The sequence below is a fragment of the Clarias gariepinus genome, chromosome 18, assembly GCF_024256425.1.
Source record: "Clarias gariepinus isolate MV-2021 ecotype Netherlands chromosome 18, CGAR_prim_01v2, whole genome shotgun sequence".
Lineage (NCBI taxonomy): Eukaryota > Metazoa > Chordata > Actinopteri > Siluriformes > Clariidae > Clarias > Clarias gariepinus.
Window position 1 is genome coordinate 19,814,695 of NC_071117.1, and position 17,909 is coordinate 19,832,603.

Below are 17,909 nucleotides of genomic sequence, written 5' to 3' on the forward strand. Positions count from 1 at the left end.
ACTTACTTACTCTTTATTTACGCCTTGTTACGCCTGGGAAGGGGTAGCTCAATCAATCAATCAATCAATCAAACAATCAATCAATCAATCTATCTATCTATCTATCTATCTATCTATCTATCTATCTATCTATCTATCTAATGATCTATCTATCTATCTTTACTGAACAGCCTTAACATTATGTACACCGCCCTGATATTCAGTACGTCCCCCTTTTGCTACCAAAACAGTAATACACTGTGTGTTCTGACACCTTTTTATTGTCAGCAATTTGACCTACAGTGGCTCTTCTTCTGGATCAGACTAATCAGGCCAGCCTTTGCTTCCAACGTGCATCAGTGAGCCTTGTCACATGACCCCCGTCACCAGTTCACCGGTTTTCCTTTTTTGGACTACTTTAAGTATGTCCATCACCAATGAAGACCGGGAACATCCCACAAGAGCTGCAGTTTTGGAGTTGCTCTGACCCTGACATCTAACCACTACAATTTGGTTCTTGTCACAGTAGCTAGTGCTACAATATCTCAGTACAGTGGAACTTAGTGTGGGTGGTATACATTAAGCAGCAAATCAAAATTGATGTGCTGAAAGCAGAAAAAATGGGCAAGCATATGACGTAATGTGAGTAACCTTGACAAAGGCCATGAACCGAGATACAAGAAAGTGGGAAGGGGAATCATCAGTCACCTCCGGATACGATATAATCATGATACTTTAGTGCCGAATTGACTAAAATTCTGAAGTATCACGAGTTAATATATATTAATAATATAATAATCCCTGCTTTTGTTGCAGTTGAATTGTTAATTAAATGTAGCCTGTTCCTTATAACATTAGTTTTCTTAGTTAAAAACCAAGTGCAGCATTTAAACAATACAAAATAACTTTAAATACAAGAGTTGAACATTTATTTAAAATTAAATTAAACAAAAATTTTTTTTTTTTTTTTTTACTGAGCAGCACTTATCTCTGTCGTCTGCCATAATTATTATTATAAACTTATTCACTTATTCAAACTTATTGTAAATAATCAACTTTTACCACACAGGATTAAAATGTGTAAATGGTTCAGAGCGTCCCAAATGTAAGCTGTAACTGTTGGATTTTTTAAAACGGTTAATCTCTGTTATAAATTTAATGATTTTTTTATTTTATTTTTATTGATTTTGGAGTCAGTGTGGTGATACACGAATCAGCACACAATGAATTCATAACTAAATCTATTTTTTATTTCTATGCATCTAGCAACCTCTGCAGTCCAGTATTTATTCCTGTCACTGTATTTATTTCTAAGGTCATAGGAAACTCTGGTCAACACACACTTACACACTACAGGCAATTTAGGAGCACCAATTAGTCTAACCTCCATGTCTTTGGACTGCCATTTGCATCTGTATGGTTTGTACAAAAACCATGTAGACCAATTTGATCGAATGCTTATATGCTCTTATTCTTTCCATCTTGCTTCTATTATTAATTGCAATCTGCATTCATGCTTTGTAAATGTACTGTACTTTTATGTCAAAACTTGAGCCACATGTTTGAGAAAACTCCAAGTTGTTAAAAAACGTGCCAAGAGCTCCATCTAGTGTACAAGCATTTCTAGCCGAGTGAATCCTAAATCGCAGGTCTGTCCACGCATAGGGCACTTATCTTAACCGTAGAACGCGTTAGTTTTACGCCCTACGTAGTGCTCTATTGCGTGGAGTGTGTAGCGGTTTAGGAGTTTTCCGGCGTAGTGTGTTTTTTTGCGACAGCGCGCTGCGGGTTTCCGGCAGCGAGGCCGCTGTGAGGATGAGGGGGAAGATGTCCGAGGCTCATGTCGAGGCGGGAAACGACATCATGCCGGCTAAAAAGCAGAAACTGAGCAGCGATGAAAACAGCAATCCTGACCTGTCCGGGGATGAAAATGTAAGCGAAGTGTGTGTTTGACTTTTTATTTTTATTAAATTTTTTGGCATAGTTGCAGCTGTAGTGTGAGGTGGTGGTGGTGCTGCTGTTACCAACGCAGTATTTCCCTTGTTGAAGCTGTTAGCGAGGTGTTATTGTGGTTACTACTGAGTTCACTTAGCGGATTATATAAGAGCAGGATGTGTTTATTCTTATAAAAAATGGGTTTGTTTTTATTTAATTCTCTTTAATTTGTTTTTAATCCTCCCCTGAGTGTGTTTTGTGCCCTGAGACTGGCTAACAGCTTGCTAGCATGCTGGGGTTTGTTTTAATGTTTTTGTTTTAAATATTTAATTATTTATTCTCTTATTCCTAACTAAATAACTTGTCTAAATAATTAGATGTTCATGTGTATTGAAGTTAACTCTTTGTGTGTGTGTGTGTGTGTGTGTGTGTGTGTGTGTGTGTGTGTGTGTGGAGGGGAGGGGGTTCAAACATAGGCGTTGATGCTAATCTTACTATATACTGTACTGTCTGTCCTTAAATATAGTGTAAATGCATTGGCTTTAAAGAAATCAGCAAGCAATATACACCTGATCAGCCATAACATTATGACCACCTGCCTAATATTTAGACAAAGTGGCCTGCTTCGCCACCAAAACAGTAATGAACCAGAATTAACCTCAGTTTGAGCTTCAGGAGCTCTTACATGAGAGTAAATGAGCGAGAGTGATGAGGTTAGTTTAATTTAGGGCTGTAGCTATCGAATATTTTACTAATCGAGTATTCTACCAAAAATTTTATCGATTAATCGAGTAGTCTGATAGAATGTAATTTTGCTTAATTAAACAGCAATGTAAAATATATAAGGGAAACAAAGATCAATTGGTTTTCTTTTTAGAAAAATTTCCTTTTATTTAAAAAAATTAACATTGTCATTATTCACAATGCAAGGAATAGCTTAAAGTTGACTGAGATGAATTAAGTGCATTACAGTGCCATACATTTTTATTTTAAAGCCTTTTCTTAGATGCAAAATTTTTTTTTAATAATTTAAATGACTTTAAGTATCAAAAAAACTAAGGCACATGGTATATATATGGGTGATTCCATCTCAAATCAACCAGAGGGTTCCACCACATGATCACAGATTTTGCTGATTTTTTCACCAATTGTTGATATTGCCATGAAAATAAAAACCCCCAATTTTTTTGTCCCAACTCCCACTTGTTAAAAAATGGCAGCCATCTTAATTTTTGGCCTCAAAGTGCTTTTAGACATGCCACGCCCCTTTTTGAAATCCCCTTTTCCCTGATAACTCACTTGCTATATGTCATATGGAGATGAAACTGGGTATATTTATGTAAGTTTTTATGTAGATTCAGATTCTGCAATCGGAATTTGGCTATCTGCTGTGGTTATGGAGATATTTCTGAAAAAACATTTTTTGGGGGTACCCCTTTTCGACCCCCCAGAACCCAAGGTCTGCATGTATATATGTTACTCAAAAAAATAGGGGTTACTTCACATCACCTTATCTTGAAAATAAATAAAAACCAGGGGTGTGTTATGCCCTGTTTTATAGAAATCATTAAAAATTAATTGTCCAGGTTTTGCAACATTAAATGATTTGACACACAGAAATGCACTGCAATATCTGTAGAATATTTAATGCATACTCATAAAATCTGCTTCTTTCAAAGTAAAAGTTACCTCAAATTCTTCTGTAATGCATGTCTAGTCAAAGACTGATAATGACGTTATTCATCTCTCTACACTAAAAGGACTAATCACAGTTTTTTTTTTTTCATCACCCTGGGTATCTGATTCTAAAAGAACAAAGCCCACAAAAATGAGTTCATGGAATAAGACAAAAAGGTACATGCACATGTACGAGACCTGTCAAGTTGCAGTGACACAATAATAATAATATCAACTAGGAAAGGCATGCACTTTGTAGCTACCAAAGTCATTTTGATAGGAAATGCCTCCACAAATTTGTAAAAAAAATATATATATAGTTCTTGTACTGGCTGGCTGCACCATCTAAGAAGTAATGCACATGATTTAAATTAGGTAGAAGAACTTTCAGTGGATTCATGAGAACCTTAATAAACCTGTGAACAACAATAGCATTGTGTTCCCTTTCATTACTGACAACACAAAAACTTTTGCAACTTAGTGAACCATCGTTTTCACTACCACCCCTATAGTAAACCACGAAAGGATGCAGAATCACCTGGGATGTATCCCAATGAAAACCTTGAACAGCATCCTGACAAATAAAAAATAACATTCGGCAAAATCCATGAGGATAACAGCCTCCTTTCCAATGGGAAGTTTCTCTTTCAGTTCTTTCAAATAAGCAGCTTGGGCCTTGGCTGTATAGTGATGAGCTGTGCAGTAGTCACATTTTTCACAAAGTCTCATAATGAATTCCATTGTTGGAATTGAACAATGTCATCTGGGTCCAAATCAGCATTTTCAAATATACCATCAAGATTAGGGCTGGGCCATATTATACCTTTTACGGTAATACCGGTACAATGTTAGGCAATGATAAGAAAATGAAATATTGCGATAGAATATGGGTAAAACACGCATGTGCAGTGCCTTTGTTTCCAAACGCTTATGACGGAAAAAGCATGGCGGCGGCGGAGAGTAAGAAAGGCGAAAGCGGATCGTTAAATGAAACAGATGAATCAGAATTAGTTTGTAAAAATGGTTCAGCTTCAGTGGTGTGGAATTTGCATTTGCACTGTTAAAATGTTATATAGCTTTAATGCACATACAAACAGCTGCTTTGTCTCGTGTCAATCATATTGTCAGTTATATCATTATCGCAAATTTTCAAATCTATATCGTGATAAATATTTTTGGCCATATTGCCCTGCCCTAATCAAGATAATCAGATAGTTTTGATTTAGGGGGGCACTGCTCACACCTGTGCAACATATAGTCACGAGAATTCAAAGAACAGACAAGCTTTGCCATCAAGTCTTTGTAATCAGATTGTAATTAAGATAACAAACTACATTGGAAAGCTTCAGTTAATAAATTAACATAACACACTTACATGCTTTTGTTTTTCTGCACTTAATTAGCACCAAGAAAAAGATGATGCAATCACCAAGTTCCTTGAGTGCGAGGTCACTCATGGAGTTGGTTGGAGATGATTCAACTTTCTGATCAGTATGAACCTGAATGGTTCAGTTACAGGATACAGTTTGACAGTGATACATGTATCTTACATGTACCACCATAAAATGACACATTTACTGGTAGATAAGACCTATTGTGTCGATCCATGTACATTCTCTGTATATAAAATGTGTATCAAATCATAAAACATTAGCAAAACCTGGACAATTGATTTTTGATGATTTCTATAAAACAGGGCATAACACACCCCTGGTTTTTATTTATTTTCAAGATAAGGTGATGTGAAGTAACCCCTATTTTTTTGAGTAACATATATACATGCAGACCTTGGGTTCTGGGGGGTCGAAAAGGGGTACCCCCAAAAAATGTTTTTTCAGAAATATCTTCATAACCACAGCAGATAGCCAAATTCCGATTGCAGAATCTGAATTACATAAATATACCCAGTTTCATCTCCATATGACATATAGCAAGTGAGTTATCAAGGAAGAAAGGATTTCAAAAAGGGGCGTGGCATGTCTTAAAGCACTTTGAGGCCAAAAATTAAGATGGCTGCCATTTTTTGAGTGGGAGTTGGGACAAAAAAATTGGGGTTTTTTATTTTCATGGCAATATCAACAATTGGTGGAAAATTTCTCTTTCATTGGTTGATTTGAGATGGAATCACTCATATATTTGATACAGATTTTGTAGGGGGGGGGCAATCCATGGCGGGGGGGCAATCCATGGCGGGGGGGCATTTTAGCGCATAACGCACATTAAAATAATTATACAAAAACACTAAGTTGTGCAACTTAACTTTTAGAACTAAAAGTTTAAAAAAGGAACAGCTCAGTTATTCGAGGAATCGTTTTAGCCCTAGTTTAAATATGTCCAAATGGTTAGGGAGTGTGGTAGAGAAGTGAAGACGGGAGTGGAGGCAGGGAGGAATGGGTGGAGAAGAGTAGCAGGAGTGACCTGTAACAGAAAGGTATCAGCATGAATAAAAGGGGAAAGTTTACAGAACGATAGTGAGATCAGCGATGTTGTACGGTTTGGAGACAGGAAGTGGAGCGGAAGATGCTGTGACTTGCTCTCAGCCAAAACATGGCCATGGTGCAAAAACGTGTATCACCTTATTGGAAAAAGTTAATTTTCGTATGAGATCACATAACACCATTTTTCATAATACTTAATGTTTCCTTATCTCCCAATCCATGCAGTTTTTTTGTAAATATGTTTTTATCAGATAAAAATAATAACACATTGCATTTGCTGTATTTTTAGCCCTTTTCTTTAGTGTCCGTAACCTTTTTTTTTTATTTAAATCTTTCCATGATCCTAACTGTCATTCAGATGAAACTTGGCCAATTTAGGTTTTACATGAAAAGACGTAAACCTGCAAAAATGTATTATTCTAAAATTCTAAATTGTTAAAATATCGCAACATGAATTCAACATGGTTACGGACAATACAGATTTTTTGCTTTTTAAACTTTTACTTGAAAAAAAAAAAGTAAACAATTTTAGCAACATGTTTTACAGGTCATATGCTTCTAGAAGCTTACACCAATTTTAGTATAAGTACTCATAAAGAAATATGAATTATTTGCATTTTAAATTATTATTGCTTAAGCAAGACATTATAACGCAAAAAAATGGCCATTTCTGAGGCACATATAAAATCATCTCTCCAAAACTGCTGACGTTAGCAACTTGAAATGTTTAGGAAAGCAAGATTGGTCGCTTCCATGTTGCATAAAACTTTAGAAGTAGCTTCTTTGGCACTCACATTTTCTGTATTATATGTATAACATTATTATTTTATGTAACAACATTATTATTTAATTGGGAATTAATACATTAGAGGGACAGTGCAGGTAGGACGGTTTGGAGACAAAGTTAGAGATTAAGATGGTTTGGACAGGAGAGAAAAGGGGTATATCTGGAGGAGAATGTTTGAGATGGAGCTGCCAGGCAAGAGGAGAAAAGCAAGGCTTAGGAGGTGATTTATGGATGTGGTAAGGGAAGAGGACATGCAGGAAGTTGGAGTGATGAAGAAAAATGTGGTAGACAGAGTTAGAAGGAGACAATAGTGGGGGCTACTCAGTATTAGTCAGGTGTTCATAATGTTATGTCTGATCTGTGTATAAGAGTGAAACCGGTCTCTTACAGCACTGTTTTCCAGGATCATGCCAGTAATTTGGGTCCAGCTTAAAAAATGTGAATCAACAGCTAAACATATTAATGATGATGGCAATTTATACTGTGTACAAGTATAATATATTTCTTTAATCACTTTACCACCACAACTCCACTGACTCTGGATAGATCGGACATATGGTTTCAACTCAAGACAAAAAAAAAAAATCTCTGTCCAGTCTTTTATGTATTGTTTTAACAAGCCAAGTCGTCTCTTTACCATTCACACGGATTAGTGAAATTCCTCGAAAACATCCTTGTCTCAATTAACTGCCTTCAGTAAAACATGTGCTGATTGGATACAACAAGGCACGATAGAGGTTTTGCTACAGAAGCCGTGATTGTTCATGTTTTAAAAAAAATTCTGCGGTGAACAGTACTGTGCGGAGCCACTCCCTGTTTTTTCATATTAAATGAAATACCGGTCCAATTAAAGAAATAGAAGCTAAGATTTTACTGCGACAGGCTGCAAAGTGTTATTCCAGTTCTTTAGTAATTTTTTTTTCCTAACGTCTACATAAGGGTTCTGGATATTATCTATGAAAACGTAATTAGCATATCAAGTCAATATTTCAGAAGTCATTTTTGGATGAAGCGCTTATTGTTGAGATGTTGTTTGTGTTATAGGACGATGCTGTCAGCGTTGAGAGCGGAACGAACGCCGAGCGGCCCGACACCCCTACCAACACGGCTAACGCCCCAGGCAGAAAGAGCTGGGGCAAGGGCAAGTGGAAGTCAAAGAAATGCAAATACTCCTTCAAGTGTGTAAACAGCCTGCGGGTAAGCAAGGAGCACCACATATACATATTAGGTCTGGTAAAACTAGATCTAATATAATCTTGCACTACTTTTCTTACATGCTTTATTATTATTATTATATAATCAGTCAGTGATGTTCACTACCAGTCAAAAGTTTGTGGAGAACAATATGCTAGTGGAGTTAGTAAATACACAATAATCTCCTTTAAACTGTTGATATTGAGATGCGTCTCCTACTCATCCTCTGTAAAGCTTCATAACGGCTCTAATCTGAGGTACTGTTTAAGGTTAACTGCAGCAGAGGTAAGTCTTGCTTTCCTGGAAAGGTCTACCTGAGAGACAATTTCAATCCAAACTTGGACTGGTACTGCATACAACTACTCGACAATGAAAGATCAGATACCTTGAAGTAGGGCTGGGCGATTCTTTAGATTTTTCTGATTAATTTGAATTTACGTTTTAAGACTATTTAGTTTTTTCTTAAATCAAGGTATGACGATTTTTAAATAAAAATATTAAATACATTGTAATTGCACCAATGGCAGAATAATTAAGAGGCAATATTGTCCGACCACATGATGGCTCGCGTAATTAACCGCTTACTTGTGAGTATAGAGCACTCTATGAAGGAACTTAATAGGCTACAGAAATATCATAGAGATGGACGGCTCTTCACGTCAGGATGACCTTGTGCCAAAGAAAGGTAGTAACGTTTCCTCTGTGGTTTGGAAATGGTTCGGATTTGAGAGGTCAGATGTCGAACAAACTTTAGTCAAATGCAAAATATGCAGAAAGTCAGTTGCAAAAAGGCGGAAAAAAAAAATTACAGATGCTGTGTCGTTTCATCTCGCTAAGGACATGGTTTCCATATACACCATCGAAAAGCCATGGTTCATAAAAATGCTACACGCTGCTGATCCAAGATACAAGTTGCCGAGCCGCCGATATTTCAAAGACGTAGCGATTCCCAGAATGTACTGTACACTGGAACATGTGAAAAAGTAGCTGAGCAGCTTATAAAGGAATGTTTTTTTTTTTTGTTTTTTTTCACAACTGACCTGTGAAGGAGTCGTACTTTTTAGCCTTACATAAGTCTTACAGCCCAGTATGTTAATAGCTGAAATTATGATGATGATGATTGTTTTGCTTTTGTAATAACAGTGCCACATTTGTCTATGTTAATTCTGTTTTTAGGAAGACCATGGCCAGCCTTTGTTTGGTGTCCAGTTCAATTGGCACAGTAAGGAGGGAGACCCTCTTGTCTTCGCAACAGTGGGAAGCAACAGAGTGAGTGGCTTCACCTCTGTGCCGTGTATAAAAGATTAGACCAATTTTGTACTGAGCGCAGAAGTGGCGTTTTAAGCGTCCAAGTGGCACAACAGTAAAAATATTTTATGCCGTTACATTATCAAAAATTGCATCTTAAAAGCTTATGATCTGTCTTTCTCTCTGTGAGTGAATTAGTCTCAATCCCACTCACACACACACACACACAACAGTCTCAAAACACCGTCAGCGTCAGTTCATCAAAGAGTGTTGAGTTTTGAAACTTTGGAGGCATTTAAGGATGTAAAACATCTCCATTTCTTTACAATCCTACAGGACCTACACGGAACTATTTTAAAAAATTTTCATCCTGTGTGATAGGAGTGTATAATTTACAAAGTTTGTTCAGAAATAATAATTGTCTTCGATGACTAAGACACGTGCTGCTCAGTAACAGTGTAGCTTTTCACATTATTTAATTTTAAGTTAAACGTTAAACTCTTGTATTTGAAGTTAATTTGTACTGTTTAAATGCTGCACGTGGTTAATCTTTTTATTGAGAAAACTAATGTTATAAGGAATGAGCTACATCTATTTAATCACCTAATACTTTTTTTAAAGGTTTTAAATTGTAACAAAATGTGCAAAAAAAATATTGAATCAGGATATTAAAATAAAATTAAATTAAAAAAAAAGTTAAAATGCTGCACTTGGTTAAGTTTAAGTAAAATAACTGATGTTATAAGGAATGGGCTACATTTAATAAAAAAAAAAAAATAACAAAATCGGGCGAGATGTAATACTTAATCGGGATGCCAAAAAGAAATATGTGGTCAAAATACTGTATGTAAAAATGGCAAAAATGTAGAATTTTTGTATATTTTTATGTTAAAGCATGGTCACATTTTGACACAGGTTGTGTCAAAATGTGACCATGGTTTGGTTTGTGGGTAAACGAATGTCGGGTGATGTGCAAACCTCCAAAATATTGTGCCTGGTCACCATGTTTTAAGAAACAACTCAGATAAAAGAAAAATGCAGAGCTTAAATTTTAATTAGTGGGAACATCCTTGAAGAATTAACTTTTTACAATAAAATTATTTATTTCTTATTATTTAAATAATTATTTCTACTATCTTCTCTACAGGTCACCTTATATGAATGTCACTCCCAGGGAGAGATCCGGCTCCTGCAGTCTTACGTTGACGCAGATGTATCCTTGTCTCAGTCTCTTTATTCCCAATCACTTTTTTTTAAACTCTTTATCAATTCCTTTGTTATATGGTTTAATTATTAACAGTAACATATAATACCGAGCTTCATAAAATATCATTAAGTGCTGTCACAGCACAGGAGCCTATAATACACAACTGAGCAAATTGTTCAGATGCTCTGTATACATTTACTGATGATATGGAACATTAGTGTTCATCAAAACACACATAAATTTCCTAAAATATATTTCACCTAAACAGTGTGAGGAAATTTAATTGCCCAAGCTATATTTCTACAAATATCCTATTGACCCAGGAGTAAAAACATTCAGTAGCAAGGTTTTAGATATCTTTATTTAGACTAAGTGTGATTTCCATGTGCCATGTTGCTGGATGGCGACATGCTATAGAAAAAAATTAGTATGAATCTAATCAACAACACTGTGGTGAAAATTAATTTTGTTAATTCATCAACCAGAATGCTAAACATGTTAAAATACTTACATTGCTAGTGGTTGAGAGACTTGCAAAAGGAAAACATGTGCATAAAGTGGCACATGTATATATGTATCGTGCATTTGATAGATTTTGTAGTTACATAATCATGTTGTAATCACTACAAAGAGCTCAAAAAGCTACAAATGACAACAGCCTCACACCATTGTGATCTCTGTCACCGTCGTCCTCGCCTTGCTCATCAGAGACAATCATATCATTTTGATTCATATACATTGACATTTCATACAAACTTAATTCTTTTGATTGTGTAAAGCTGCTTTGTGATGATGTAAATCGTTAAAAGCGCTATACAACTAAAATTTTATTGAATTGAATCTTCTGTAAGTACCTGAGAAGGTGACTGTAGAAATGGGTCGTTTTAGCTGATGTTGGAACTTGAGGTAAAAATGACATTTTAGTTGCTGATACTAATCTGTTGCAAGTACTGTAGATTAGTTTCCCGAGGTCAAATGCTTGTTTTATCCATTTATCCAGATGACTTTTTTTTGGTAGAGTTTATACATTTCTTTATATTTCTTTATTTTTAAAGATATGAACCTGTATTATGTTTTTTAGTTAAAAAAATTAGATTTATTAAAAAAAGTAAATTGTTCTTGCATTACTCATTGTTAAAAAGTAAAAACTATTCAGTCGTAATTCTTGTTTATCCTAAATGTTTTGTTAATTGAATTGATTCAAACTATGAGTCTATTTAAATCATGACTTACCAGTTAAAAGTGTTTTCTTGGAGTCACCACATATTTTTAGTATCGTAAATTATTTTAAATATCTGAGTGTGTTGTGGCAAAACAAATCCATATTTCAGTTCTTTTTATTTGTAAAGTATTTTATTTATTCGTATTGCTTCTTAACGCCTGCATAGACAGATGAGAACTTCTACACTTGCGCTTGGACGTATGACACCAGCACCAGTCACCCTCTGCTGGCGGTGGCTGGCTCCCGCGGTATCATCCGCATCATCAACCACATTACTATGCAATGTGTCAAAGTAAATTATCATCAATACATAATCATTTTCACTCTCCCCGTTATTCTATGCAACAATATAATCAGTAATACGGTTATACAGGTGCTATGAGGATCCCGTGATATCTTTGATTATTTCCACTCGCAGCATTATGTAGGACACGGCAACGCGATCAACGAGCTCAAGTTTCATCCACGAGATCCCAGCCTACTGCTGTCTGTGAGCAAAGGTAAAAAACATGTTTAATGTTAAAAACTTAAATGTTAAAGCTTATCTATATAACTTACATTTCTAATGTTCCGGATTAGACCATGCATTACGTCTGTGGAACATCCAGACAGATACGCTCGTAGCCATATTCGGAGGTGTGGAGGGGCATCGAGATGAGGTCCTGAGTGCGGTAAGTTGGATGGATGATAGTGTGTGTAGGTTTACACGGCATGACTTTAAAGTCTATGAGGCCTAGGCCACATGATATCTAAAAACAGGTCTAACAACTTAGGTCTTCATGAAAACACAAACATGCTGTCAAAAAATGCAGGATAGCTGTAAAGCCATGTTGACCAATTAGAAGTCTGAATAAAATTCTCACAACATATGTCACACTCTGACGTCAAATACGGGAGATGCAATGCATGAAGTGCATGCTCTCACAGGCCAAAAACAATGTTTGTCCTGTCCACATCTTAACACTGAAAACGGATTTTCCAAATATCTTTAACTTGGAAGGAGATCCCCCCCCCCCCAAAAAAAGCTTTTTTTAGTGATTTAATTAGAAGTTTGCACGTGGACTAAAGGATAAAACATATGGGGGGGAGTTCATAAAAAATACCCATGTATATGTGGAAAAGGACTGAAATAAAGGAGACATCTAGAGGAAAGGTGGAATCGATAAAATAACATTACAAAGTATTCTATAAATATTCTAATGCAGTTAGTCCCCAATTTATGAACATTTTTGAGTTACGAATTCCCGCAGATATGAACAGGCTGTGTATATACAAACATAAATATATACAACAAAAAATAGACACTGCAGTGCACCAGATACTAATATTTGGTATATTTGGCACTCAGTAAACACCATGTACCATTCTCCTCCCCCTGATGTCTTCCGGACTCCATTTAAACAAGGTCAGCTGATCCTGATTCCACTTGCAATTTAAACTAAATCTTTTTTTTTTTTTTTTTTTTTTTAAATGCTCTACATTGTATATTTGTCAAAGGAATAGTTACAGATAAATCTGACTTACAAACATGCTCCTGCGGGCCTGACTGTATAAAAAAAATAAATAAATAAATAAACGTTAATGAAATGGAAAATGGTTTATATGGTGTCTGAAGTAAGTAAAAGTTATACTCCAATTTAAATGTCCTGTCTACTATAGGATTTTGACCTCCTTGGGGAGAAGATCATGTCCTGTGGAATGGACCACTCTCTGAAGCTGTGGAGAATAAACTCTGAGAGAATGCAAAAAGCAATACGAGGCTCATATGAGTACAACCCCAGCAAGACCAACAGGTGAGAACAGGTCGACTGCAAGCTATGACTGTAGTTGTAAAAGTCCTAGGTAATGTATTGTAAGGAAAAATGTTTAACATCCATGTTTATCATATAACAGTGTTGGGTGTAACGTGTTACAAAGTAACACTTTTCGCACACTTTTCGGCTTCGCATACGCATAGACACACACACTCTCTGCCTTACACACAAACTCCGCTCTGTCGCGAAACACGAGAGGAGAGGAAAATGGATCTTTACCCCCTATGAGACTTGCTTTTGCTTTATATGCGCGCTGTGCAAACACAAAATTAAATATGTTTGACACACACACATGGTCACAGTGTTATAGTAAACGGTACACGTGTGCACGGATGCAAGAGAAAGAAAACCCGGTGGCTCTCATATTCAAATGTATATCGAAATATCAGAAATGTGTTTAAAAATCACCATTATTGAAGAAAGTTTTATCGCGATATATATTGATATCAAATTATTGTCCAGCCCTAATTAGAAAGTAGATTTGAAATAGTAGTTTATTGTACTTTGACAGAAATATTGTGAAGAGCTTACTTCTTCATAACTTCAGAATATGAATCTAAAACCTCATATTAAGTGACTGGCACTGTTATTACAAAAGCAAAACAATCATCATAATAATAATTTCAGCTATTAACTAACATGCCGGGCTGTAAGGCTTATGTAAGGCTGAAGAGTACGACTACTCCACAGGTCAGTCGTCGTAGAAAAAAAACATTATTTTTCGAGCTGCTCCGCTACTTTGTGTTTCAGTCTACATTCGGGGAATATTTGCAGCTCGGCAACTTGTATCTTGGATCAGCAGTGTGTAGCATTTTTATGAACCCTGGCTTTTCGATGGTGTATATGGAAACCATGTCCTTAGCGATACGAAACGCCACAGCATCTTTAATTTCTTTCCATCGGGCGCCTTTTTGTTGTATGGAACAGAACTGAAAAATGATACCGCTAACGACATCTGCCGTTTTGCAATTTTAGGTGGACCTTTTGCACTTGGACTTAGCTTGTCTTCATCTCTTAACTTTAAACATTCTTCTATTCAGCTTGGTGCCTTTGTCGCAAATGTTGGAATAAATTAGTGGTGCTGCTACTGCCGGTTGCAACTGGCTTTCTGCATATTTTGCATTTGACAAAAGTTTGTTCGACGTCTGACCTATCAAATTTGAACCATTTCCAAACCACAGAGGAAACGTTACTACCTTTCTTCATCCTGATGTGAAGGGCCGTCCATCTCTATGATATTTCTGTAGCCTATCACGTTCCTTCATAGAGTGCTCTACTCTCACAAGTGAGAGGTTAATTAGGCCTCTTAATTAATTCTTAATATTGCCTCTTAATTATTCTGCCATTGGTGCAATTACAATGTATCTAATTTTATTAAAAAAAAATTGCGATACCTCGATTTAAGAAAAATTAAATCGTCCTAAAACGTAAATTCAAATTAATCAAAAACATCTAAAGAATCGCCCAGCTCTAGCATATACAGATGCTAGTTTTATTTATTTATTTATTTATTTTATTTTAGCCAGTTTTATTATTTATTTATGTAGGGAGACAAATGGCTTTGTCCTGTAAATGGTGAGGAACAGTACATGTATACATGCAAGGGGGTGGAATTCCAATCAAAGTATGTATTGTGTGACAATAAATCCACCATTTAAGTCTTGAACCCCCCAATTTTTAGCTTCCAAAGAGGCAGCCTTGCTTGTACACTCTAATGTAGCCTAGAGACAGGCAGAAGAATTTTACACACTGACCTAATAATTCAAGCATTAAAAAAAAAAAACATCTAACTTAAAGTATGAACCAGGGAGAAACAGGTACTGAATGCTGGGTAGGAGAAAAGATGAGAGGGGAAATGAGGTTGCTGCTAAGGTCCTTATATAAACAGCCCGTCACACTAATGCCTTGTGTTCAACGCCATTTTATATTTCAGGCCTTTTGTATCCCAAAAGATTCACTTTCCAGATTTCTCCACACGGGACATCCACAGAAACTATGTAGATTGTGTGCGCTGGCTTGGAGATTTAATTCTCTCAAAGGTAAGATTTAATTATTGACATCAGCAAAGTGCTTATTCATCCGTGCCTATTTTACATTTGTATTTAACATTCAATCTTCATCGCTTCCTTTGTGTTTTAGTCCTGTGAAAATGCCATCGTGTGCTGGAAACCCGGGAAGATGGAGGACGATATCGACCACATCAAGCCCAGCGAGTCTAACGTGACCATTCTGGGCCGCTTCGACTACAGCCAGTGTGACATCTGGTACATGCGTTTCTCGATGGACTTCTGGCAAAAGGTGCAAAATCCTAGAAAAGCATCTCTGCTATGTCTAAAATATCTTGCACACCCTCATTCACTGTTCACTAGTGCATCACAGACACCAGACTGATACAGATATTCATTGCTGCACGCTTATTAACAAAAAATAATAATTGCACCACCTGGAAATACAAAGGTGAATTTCTGTATTGAATGCACCGCCAACTTACTATACCCTGTTGTAAACTGGATTTACATTGACGGTTATAATACAGGTAGTCCCCAACTTAAAAACATTTCAATGTGAGTTTCCACAGATATGAACAGATGGTGCTTTTATAGAACATTCATAGATTCGAACAAATCGTGGAAGTAGCTCACATGGATTATGCAAAAAATAGACACTACTATTACCAATATTTACAATTATTTACAATATTTTCATTGTGTATGTGAAGGTATAAAATGTCTACAAGACAGAACAGAAAAAAGTTTAACAAATTTGTATTGTGAAACACATTTTACCTTAGGAAATAATGTAAATGTAGATAATCCTTTCCAGCCACCGAAAAAATATTACCATTATTATCAGTTTATAGCACTATAATCATATTTTATTCATGTAAAAACAATCAAAATATTACTATCACTTTGAAATAGACATTAAATCTCACTTTTTTAATTCCTTTTGAAACCGGGTGCTTTAAAAACCAAACTGAAAGTGGCTTTTTGTTTTCTTGCTACAGATGCTGGCTTTGGGAAATCAGGTCGGAAAACTGTACGTGTGGGACCTGGAGATTGAAGATCCTCATAAAGCAAAGTATGATACTTCCTTGCTTTCAAAAATTCTAGTTTTTTTTTTTTTTTTTTTTTTTTTAATGCAAACTTACTTTTAACATCATTTGACTTTAAGAATAATGGTCATTTTTCTCGTTCTCCAGGTGCACCACTCTCACGCTGCCTAAATGCACCTCAGCCATCAGGCAGACCAGCTTCAGCAGAGACAGCAGTATTCTCATAGCAGTGTGTGACGATGCGTCTATCTGGCGCTGGGACAGGCTACGCTAATAACTTTTTATACCCTGATGCTTTCTTTCCTCGACCGCTCTAGAAAATAACGCTCGCCAAAGGACACGATCCTTACGGCTAAGCAACCTGGACTTTTGGATGCTTATTAGCTTCAGCTTTGGAAGTTGCTTACCTCAGATGTGTCTGCTTTTTTTTTTCTCTTTTTGTTACCTTTTTCTGTCTTTAATAAAAACCTATTTTTACTTGTTCACATTAGTTTTTGTAGGCCACAAATTTCCGTCTAAAAGATTATAAAACCGCTTATAATATGCAAGGTTGTAACTGATTGATGTGTTGAGTGTGGGAGAATTTTCTTTGCATCACACCTTGAAGAATCCGTAGTCTGTTTAATTATTTTTATACAGTGGTGAATAAATGGAAGAATCACCTCAAAAATCAAAAACTAGACAGTGGTAGAGTAAATACACAAAGGAACAAAAAGAATTTATAAGATTAACAAGTAGAGCTTTAATAGTTGTGGAATTCCAAGGGTATAAAATGGAGATCCAAGTACCATTTTATAAAGTTGTGCTTACAGAATGTCTTTTAAGCAAACAAGTTTAAAGAACACAGAGTGCATGAGACCAGAAACTGAATCTGAAACTATATACTCAGTCAGAAATGGCTGGATAAAATTATCAATACAGCAAGTCCCCGACTTGAGAGTATCACATACAATAGAAATCCTGGTGTTACCCAACGAGGATGGGTTCCCTTTTTAGTCTGGTTGCTCTCCAGGTTGCTTCCTCATGCTAAATCAGGAAAGCTTCTATTGCCAGTATTCATTTGGTTCAATTCAAATCTAACCTACATCTGCATCCTGGGTTCCAAAAAAAAATGAATTGAAAAAATGTATCTGGTAAAAAGCACTAAAAATAAAATGCAAGGAAAGTGAGGAACGGTTGTGACACATTCACAGTCTGTTACTCACTTTTCTTTCCAGTGAGGAACACCTGTAACGGAACTACCTGTGCAAACACCAACTAGCCAAAAAATTATTGTTTTAAATATAGATATAGATTTTTATATTATTATTGGCATCATTTGGAGGCTGAGGTTTCTCGCCTGCCATGTGAAAG

At 36.1% G+C, this 17,909-nt stretch overlaps 1 protein-coding gene across 2 annotated transcripts; it reads left to right on the top strand.

The window, feature by feature from the left end:
- Window positions 1–1,634: 1,634 nt before the first annotated feature.
- On the top strand, window positions 1,635–17,039 carry eed (embryonic ectoderm development). 2 transcript variants are annotated; one of them, XM_053476456.1, is made up of 12 exons: window positions 1,635–1,920; window positions 7,861–8,013; window positions 9,187–9,279; window positions 10,406–10,471; window positions 11,854–11,979; window positions 12,106–12,187; window positions 12,267–12,358; window positions 13,347–13,480; window positions 15,435–15,540; window positions 15,641–15,799; window positions 16,509–16,582; window positions 16,704–17,039. In XM_053476456.1, exons 1-12 carry the CDS (start codon window positions 1,795–1,797, stop codon window positions 16,828–16,830), a joined length of 1,338 nt encoding a protein of 445 aa, XP_053332431.1. In that variant the 5' UTR covers window positions 1,635–1,794; the 3' UTR covers window positions 16,831–17,039. The 2 variants fall into 2 exon arrangements, with proteins under 2 accessions (XP_053332431.1, XP_053332432.1); XM_053476457.1 differs by having other exon boundaries at window positions 1,676–1,911.
- Window positions 17,040–17,909: the final 870 nt, after the last annotated feature.

What these genes read in the sequence shown, in the direction of transcription:
- eed (XM_053476456.1), top strand. Translation starts at nt 1,795, where the DNA reads ATGAGGGGGAAGATGTCCGAGGCTCATGTCGAGGCGGGAAACGACATC. An exon ending in GAGATGAGGTCCTGAGTGCG is followed by an intron (nt 12,359 to 13,346) that starts GTAAGTTGGATG and finishes TGTCTACTATAG; the next exon opens with GATTTTGACCTCCTTGGGGA. An exon ending in GAAGATCCTCATAAAGCAAA is followed by an intron (nt 16,583 to 16,703) that starts GTATGATACTTC and finishes CTCGTTCTCCAG; the next exon opens with GTGCACCACTCTCACGCTGC.